Genomic DNA, 8624 nt, shown 5'->3' with positions numbered 1-8624 from the left:
GATTTTTGTCAAGGTGTTTATATATTGATCTATTTGGAGTTGAATTATATAGCACTTTATGGTTTTTCTAATTTCAAAGTTGTAGAATTTGGAACATGTCTCTATTTATCAAAAATAATAATAATAATAATAATAATAATAATAATAATAACAATAATAATAATAATAATAATTGATATGTGTCTTTGTCTTTGTAATTTGTTGCAATTTGACTGATTTGTCAAACTTGATAGTGTGTCCGAAAAAGAAAAAAAACTTGACAGTGTGACAAACTTTATTTATTTATTTGATAGATGCTGCTGCGCTGTTTTTTTTCTTTGTGGTTTTCGATGCCTTGCGAGTTCACTGCCTCATTGGGTAAATGTCTTGTGAGGGCCGTGAGACCTGGTTTTGGTTCAATATCTTTGTGATGTCATGGACAGTTTGGGAAAGCTATCACGCTGTGATCTAATTCCTTCTAGCTAAAGGATGGGATTCATTCTGCATGTTCATTTCTTCATTCTATTCATTTTTTGTTGTTTTCTCTGTACTGTGTCTTTAGTGTTTGGTGTATATGTGCCTAGTGTGGGCCGTGTGGTTTTTTGTTGGTGTTTTTATTGGTTGTCAATGTGTCTTGCGTTTTGGTAAGGGAAACTTTAATGCCTTGATTCTCCCCTGTATTTATTGAACTATTTTATATAAAAAAAATTCTCCATTTAAGAAAACAAAAATACCATCTGTTGTGGATAAACTTTATAAATAACAAGGTGATTAAATATTGATAAATCTGCACCAATAAATAGTTCAAAGATTGATACTTCTTCTCTTTTGATTTGTTGTTTTATTGAAGTTAAAGGTTATTTTAATTCTTTATAGATTATTGATTTATGAAATGAACTCTTATAATGAGGACATAGGAAATGGGGGCAACTTTAATTCTTTTTATTTTTTTGTATTCATCTATGTATTTATGGATGTGTCATGTATTACATGTTAGCTTATTACTGTGCCTAATTTGCTCAAAAACATGCATGTTGTACCATGCATTTTGATTGTCCAAGCTAATTTGTTATATTAACTTATAGATGGCAAATAATGAAATAGATGGGTTATCAATGCAAAGTCAAAAGAGTGAAAAAAAAAAAACAAGAAAAAGCAATTTGGAATAATGAGTTGCATAGTATTTTTGTACAATTAAGCTATGATCAAATGTTAAAGGGAAATAAAAAAATAAAAAATAAAAAGGGACTTTCCTTAGTAAGGTAGGATGGAATTATGTACTGCAAAACTTTCAAAGGAGAATTGAAAAAAAAAATATGACAAAAAACATCTGAAAAATCATTGGGATAGTACAAAGAGTGAATGGAAGATATGGTATAAACTGAAATAGGTAGAGACTGGGCTTGGATGGGATTATGAAAAAGATACAGTCGTGGCTAGTGACGATCAGTGGGCTAATTACTTGCAGGTATATACCTTTTTCTTTTCTTTCTTTCTTTCTTTTTTTTTTTTTTTTTTTAATTATATGAATATACATGCACTTTTTTGTAATTATATGTTATGATAAAAATTATTTGACGTTTGGTGAGCTAATTACTTACAGGTATATACCTTCTTCTTTTTTTGTTTAATTATATGAATATGTATGCACTATTTTGTAATTATATGTTATGATAAAAATTATTTTGTTAACAGGTCAATACAGATGCAACAAAGTTTCATGAGAAGGGAATTGAACACTCTTACCAATTAACAGCTCTATTTAAAGATGAGATAGCAACAGGTAATTCGGCTTATGAACCTTCACAAGGAACTTTACCAGAAGATAATGCTGGACCTTGTCGAATTGAGCAAGATACACAGGATACTCAAGAAGAGATGGACGTAGATACTATATTTCATAATGAAGAAGAACATAGGGAATGTGATAATAATCAAGAAACTGGTGGTGTTAGGGAGAATGATGCATGGTACACGTAAAAAATCAGAGGATTTCATTCTGCCACCTGAGAAGCGTCGAAAAGTGACTCCGGCAACTACATGAACAACATGCTTGAGAGAATATGCAATGCGCGCAGTTGAATCAAGGGCAACAAATTCTAACAGTGCTGGCGAAAGTAACATAATCAAGGAGTGCATAGATTTGTTGAACCAAATGACAGAAATATCAAATGGAGGAGATCTTTACATGTTTGGTTGCGACACTTTGCTCTTACAAAAAAAACTACGAGTTATTTGGCACTCAGAGAGCATGAGTTACGCATTAGTTGGCTTCAAAATCAACACATGGCTTCTAAGACATCCCATCCATAGTTTTTTTTTTTTTTTTTTAGTTTCAAAATTACCATGATGCAATTTTTATCATTAATTTTTTTTATTTTTATTTTTATTTTTTTTTTATAGAAATTGATAGTTTTAAGATACTGGAATGGTTATTTGAGGTTGTTATTTTTATTTTTATTTATTAATGGAAATACTTTATTTTAGACTTTTTGAATGTGTGATACATGTTCTTATATATTATTTGTAATTTATAATTTGTATATTCATTGTGATAGTTAAGCATGGATTCAGACAATAATTTTCAATATGATGACGAATTTGATGAAATGGTGGCGGATGCATTGTTGGGTGTTGCAGTTTGTGTTTCGACTAATTACCATACCACCTATATTGTGAAAGAATCATGTAGAAATTCGAATTATACATGACATCAATTTGTAATGGAAGTAATAGTTGGACATCATAAGCATTGTCATGAGTTATTTCGCATGGAAAAGCATGTATTTTTACGGCTTTGTCAAGAGCTCAAACAAAGGGATCTATTAAAAGATAGTCGTGAAATTTCCGTGGAGGAGCAAATGGCCATATTCCTGATGACAATTGGCCATAATGAAATAAATAGGATGCTGCGTACAAGAACGATTTCAACACTCTGAGACTATTAGTAGGCATTTTAATACAATTCTAAAAGCCCTAGTAACATTCTCAATGTCAATTATTGTGCCTCCTTCGTTTGATGATCCTTATTCATATACGCAACAATCCTAAATATTGGCCTCATTTTAAGGTAATTTATGTATTTCTTTCATAATTGATTATATTATTATATTTTATTATATGTTTTATCATTATTTCATTGCTAACTTCATAACAATCTCTTTTGTAAGGTTGCATTGGTGCAATTGATGGAACGCAAATTAATGTAGTGACTCTAGTCGATCAACAACTTGCATATCGTGAACGTAAAGGAGATTGCACACAAAATGTGATCGCTGCTTGCTCATTTGATTTGAAATTCACATTTGTTTGGGCTAGATGGGAGGGATCGACTCATGATTCTCGTATACTTAACGAAGCTCTTAGTAGGCCAAATTTGAACTTTCCCAAACCTCCAAGTGGTTCGTATTATATTTTTTTTTCTTTTTTCTTTTATTATTTTGTTATGTAACCTTTTTATATATTTTTCTTTTTCTTTTTATAGGTAAATATTATGTTGTTGATGTTGGGTATGCTAACATGCCAGGATATTTAGCACCATATAAAGGAGTACGTTATCATTTAAAGAATTTCAAAGAAATCACCAACCAAGAGGAGTTAGAGAACTATTTAATTATGCTCACTCATCTCTTAGAAATATAATTGAACGTTGTTTTGGAGTTTAGAAGGCTCGATGGACAATTTTAAAACATATGGCTCCTTTTCCATTCCCAACACAAAGGTTAATTGTGATTACATCAATGGCATTACACAATTATATAAGACAAGAAGCAATAGCGGATGCCGAATTTCAACGATACGATGATGATGAAGGTTATGCCAGCGACAACGATGATATGTACACGCATGCTACTTTATCGGAATCTAGTGGAATGGTGGACCAACAACAAGAGATGGGCATTATACGTGATGGGATTGCTAATTCAATATGGTAATCAACTAGATAAATTGTTCCTTGGTCTATTTATGTCTTAGGATTGATTCTAAAATTTTAATTTATTTATTTTGAATAATTATTGTTTATTTGAAATTAGTATTTAAATTATTGATCATGTTTACTTTATATATATATAAATGGAAATTTATTGTCTTCTTTAAATAATAGTTAACATATAGATTATCCATTTTTAGTGGTAGAAGTGTTCTATCTAATTGTTCATTATAATTTTATGTTAATTAAAAAAAAAAAAATTGAATTATTAAACGTTGTTGTTGGTATGATTCAATATTTGTGTCAAATAGAATGTAGAAAAATATTATCTAAGAATATTTTTGTAAATTGTAGCTGTTTAATAACAGAAGGACTTCAGTGGACTTCGGTGACTTTGCAACCAAACACATATCGTACGAGTTGATCGTAAAAAAAATTCTCAAAAATAAGGTTAACAAAACGCCTTTTTTATTTTTAAATTCCTTACTATAAGTGATTCTTGAAAGTCCGTTATAGTGAAAGGACTTTTCACAATAGGAAATTCATCCACACACATCCTTAATATGTTTATATATTTTTGCACTGCAACAACATTAATGTAACAATAAAAAAATAATAAAGAATAAGTAATTCTTAAATAACCTTTTTAAACTAATCTTTATATATTTTAAAATTAAAACATTTTGTTATCAAATATACTTTTATATTTTAATTTAAAAAAATTCACAATAAATAGCTAAATATATTTTTTTATTACTATTCAAAACACTCGCAACAAAACCAAAGCATCACTTGTGTTCGAGATTAAAACCAAAGCATCCCATCATCATCATCATCATATACATATACACACATACATATATATATATATATATATATATATATATATATATATATTAGTTAAAAAGGTTTGTATGCATGTGGGGGATGATGGAAAATAGTACCTGTACAGCTAGCAACGACTTTGATGATTCACTTTCTTAGAATCTTATCATAATTTCTTGAGACAATAAGACAAACTTGAATGCCTTTACAGCTGACAACGACTTTGGCTTATTGTTTTTTGCCCTTTTTTTAACAACAAATTCTCTTAAATTTTGTGGTTTTAGTCGGTTTTCATTTAATTTTTTGATGGGTATGCTATTAAGAAGATCAAATGTTATGTTACCTTCCAAAAAAAAAAAAAAATCAAATGTTATGTTTAAATTTCTTTAATTTGTGAGAAACAGGTGGTTTAGTGAAAGTTGACTCAAAATATATTCAGTTCAAGAGCCCATTTATGAGTTGGTCATTAAACAAGGGGTTAGTTTTGTCCGGCGACAAATTCTGAAGGAGTTTGTTTGAAATTAAGCTTACTTTAAACTAGAATTAAAGTGGGTCTCATTTATGAGTAAGGGTTTCACGCCCCGTTGCCTTCCCTTGATTCATGTAATTTAATACGAGTAAATAACAAAAACCGACCCATCCATCTGCCCTTCTCTCTCTCATGTTCTTTATCCATGGCCCCTGCCGCCGCACCATCCTCTCCCCCACTACTGCTGGCGATCATCCCCACCACCACCACTACCACCACCGAAAGTCCATAATGGACGGCGACTTTCTTTCTCTCTTATATCTCACGTCCCCTCTCTCTCATGCCATTGCCGATACCAACCAGTGCCCGCTGTCATCAGGGTGTATTCACAGAAATGAACAGTGTTGGTGGTTTTGCGGGTGGAGATAGTGCTGGTGGTTCAGTCGGCAGAATATAATAGTTGCGTTGGTGGTCGTTGTGGTTGTGGGGGTGAGGATGTTGGTGGTGGTTATGGTGGTGGAGGTGGCGACTTTTGTGGTGGTGGCGACAACGACATCGACGATTATGGTGCTTGGTAGTGGCAGCGGTAACGCTTGTGGAGGTTATGATATTTTGAATTTTTGATGACCATTATTCCATGGATTCCGGCGAGAGAGCAAGATTAAGGCCTGTCCTCCATAGATTAGTAATTACAGTGAGAGAGGTCCTTTTTCGATGAGGAAGAGAGAGAAGATAACGGGCGTAGCTTTTCCTCAATACAGATAACGGCGTAGCAAGATTAATATCTATTGTTTTAAATGAGGTGGCAGATTTTAATGAGGTTGTCTTTGTCCAACACAATGTGGGAACAATCTTATTTTCGTTCACATCTTATATAGTATAATTATATACATATTTCTATATAAGTGAAGTGGTGGTGAGAATCAACAAAGCCCAGACAAACCTTATCCTGCCAAGTCTTCTAGAACAGCCATACTCTTGATTTTCAAGAAGTGGATGCAATAGTCTTCCAAATATATATACCACTGATCATGCAGATTGACAATCGTGATTAGAAATTATTACAAATCAATTTATAGCTATACATTCACCCAATGGAACTTTCTTGGGTTTACACTTGTCTCTGTGTTCTCCTCCTCGTTCTAGCTTTCAACTTCTTGTCAAATTCACGAAACCCACGACGAAACCTCCCGCCGAGCCCACCGGCTCTTCCAGTCATAGGTCATCTCCACCTACTGAAACCACCTCTCCACCGAACCCTACACAGCCTGTCACAAAAATACGGCCCCATCATCTCCCTTCAGTTCGGGACTCGCCCGATTGTCGTCGTGTCTTCACCGTCCGCCGTAGAGGAATGTTTCACCACCAACAACGTCGTCCTCGCCAACCGCCCGCATTTTTTGATTGGCAAGCACGTAGGCTACAACTACACCACGATGGGGGCGTCCTCCTACGGTGACCACTGGCGCAATCTCCGACGCCTCAGCGCTCTCGAGATCTTCTCAACCAGTCGACTCAACGCCTTTCTATCCATTCGAAGGGACGAAATCAAGCTTTTGTTATCGAGACTGTACAAAAACTCATCCGACGGTTTCGCTAAAGTTGAGCTGAAATCAAAGCTTTCGGAGCTGAGTTTTAATATCATGATGACGATGATTGCAGGGAAGCGGTATTTTGGGGAAGACGTGACTGAGGACGACTACGAGGAGGCGAAGCAGTTCCGGGAGCTGATAAAAGAGGTGTTCAAGTACGGTGGTGCAAATAATCCCGCAGATTTCTTGCCGGTTTTACGATGGATTGACTACAAGAACGTGGAGAAAAACATGGTGCGAATTACCAAGACGATGGATGCGTTTTTGCAAGGTCTGATTGATGAGCATCGACGCCATAAGAGTAAGGTTACCATGATCGATCACTTGCTTTCCCTACAAGAATCTCAACCAGAATACTACACGGATCAAATCATCAAAGGGCTTATAATGGTCAGTATATATATATATATATATATATATGCATGCAAATCTACAATTTAAATACTCAACCTCCTCTCTTTTGAGAAAGAGAGATATATTATAATTTATTTAATTGTGATGTGCAGATTATGTTACTCGCGGGCACGGATACATCATCAGTGACAACAGAATGGGCTATGTCCCTTCTCCTTAATCATCCTGAAATATTAAAAAAGGCAAGGGTCGAGTTGGAAACTCATGTAGGACAAGATCGGTTGATTGAAGAGTCAGATGTTTCAGAATTGAATTATCTTCACAATATCATTTTAGAAACATTTCGATTGTGCCCGGCAGCACCACTCTTACTACCACACATGTCCTCAAATGATTGTACTATTGGTGGACACAACGTGCCACGTGGCACAATATTGTTGGTCAATGCATGGGCCATTCACAGGGATGCTATGACTTGGGATGACCCTACAAGCTTTAAGCCCGAAAGGTTTGAAAGCGGAGAAGTCGAGGCACACAAGCTATTGCCATTTGGGATGGGCAGGAGGTCCTGTCCTGGTGCTGCACTCGCTCAACGTGTGGTGGGATTGACTTTGGGTTCGTTGATTCAGTGTTTTGAGTGGGAGAGAGTCAGTGAGAAGCAAGTCGATCTCACTGAAGGAAAAGGACTTACCATGCACAAAGCTGAGCCATTAGAGGGCATGTGTAAAGCACGTGACATTATAAAAAAAAAGTCATTATTCCTGAAGCAGCATGTTGATATTTAAGCAATTTTTGTTGCATGCTATAAATATTTTTTTAAGTTTGTAGTACCTTAAATATGTATTTTACTATTTCTTAGCCATTTACTTTTCGTGTTCTATGAATATATTGTTATTGTACTTGGTTTTAACAAATTAAAAAATAAAAAGAAATATATCTTGTCACTTTGTTATTAAAAAACAAGAGTAATGCATACAATTCAACCGCAAGCACTCATTCTTATTACTGAGAAAAGTCTCAAACAACTCCCAACCAAATTACATGAAAAAACTTTTATCCCCGTCACATCTTTTACTCTCTTTTCTATCTTCTCATCTTCCTCACCGTTCAATTCTTATCCATTTCACTTTTGGCATCAGCTTACACATTACCTGATATTTACTTCATCAACTGTGGGTCAGACTCAAACGTCACAATAAACAACCGGAACTTCGTTGCTGTCGGCTAAAGTATGTTGGGAATAATTAATTCTTTCTAATCAACTCAATGGTTGACTGTTATTAAGGGTTAAATTTCTTCTTCATCACACACAGCGAAAGCATCATTACATTACATCAACACAAGTATATATGGAGATAACAATTACACATATTCACACACAACGCAATATTTTACGTAGTTCACCCAACTCTAGAGTTACATCCATGGGAGAAAGAGATTTCACTATTATGAATTAAGAAAGAAAATATACAAC

The 8624-nt window shown here is 34.4% G+C and overlaps 2 protein-coding genes across 2 annotated transcripts; both read left to right on the top strand.

The window, feature by feature from the left end:
* Positions 1–361: 361 nt before the first annotated feature.
* LOC132282071 (uncharacterized) lies at positions 362–3914 on the top strand. The gene is made up of 7 exons (XM_059783702.1): positions 362–442; positions 1370–1447; positions 1675–1949; positions 2543–2667; positions 3150–3380; positions 3464–3528; positions 3645–3914. The coding sequence occupies exons 1-7, from the start codon at positions 362–364 to the stop codon at positions 3912–3914; spliced, it is 1125 nt and encodes a 374-aa protein (XP_059639685.1).
* Positions 3915–6062: 2148 nt separating this feature from the next.
* On the top strand, positions 6063–8034 carry LOC132283276 (cytochrome P450 81Q32-like). Its single transcript, XM_059785209.1, has 2 exons — positions 6063–7186; positions 7303–8034. The coding sequence occupies exons 1-2, from the start codon at positions 6299–6301 to the stop codon at positions 7933–7935; spliced, it is 1521 nt and encodes a 506-aa protein (XP_059641192.1). The 5' UTR covers positions 6063–6298; the 3' UTR covers positions 7936–8034.
* Positions 8035–8624: the final 590 nt, after the last annotated feature.

This window comes from Cornus florida, unplaced genomic scaffold (genome assembly GCF_030987335.1).
Source record: "Cornus florida cultivar Cherokee Brave unplaced genomic scaffold, ASM3098733v1 CherokeeBrave_3.0.0_Hap2_Chr11, whole genome shotgun sequence".
In the NCBI taxonomy this organism is placed as follows: Eukaryota; Viridiplantae; Streptophyta; class Magnoliopsida; order Cornales; family Cornaceae; genus Cornus; species Cornus florida.
This window is presented reverse-complemented; position numbering and strand designations above follow the sequence as displayed.

Bases quoted from the DNA above. Each gene is read 5' to 3' on its own strand.
- LOC132282071 (XM_059783702.1), top strand. From the start codon at position 362: ATGTCTTGTGAGGGCCGTGAGACCTGGTTTTGGTTCAATATCTTTGTG. The intron at 443-1,369 runs GTGATCTAATTC...AAACTGAAATAG, and splicing joins TTTGGGAAAGCTATCACGCT to GTAGAGACTGGGCTTGGATG. The intron at 1,950-2,542 runs GTACACGTAAAA...GTGATAGTTAAG, and splicing joins GTTAGGGAGAATGATGCATG to CATGGATTCAGACAATAATT.
- LOC132283276 (XM_059785209.1), top strand. From the start codon at position 6,299: ATGGAACTTTCTTGGGTTTACACTTGTCTCTGTGTTCTCCTCCTCGTT. The intron at 7,187-7,302 runs GTCAGTATATAT...TGTGATGTGCAG, and splicing joins TCATCAAAGGGCTTATAATG to ATTATGTTACTCGCGGGCAC.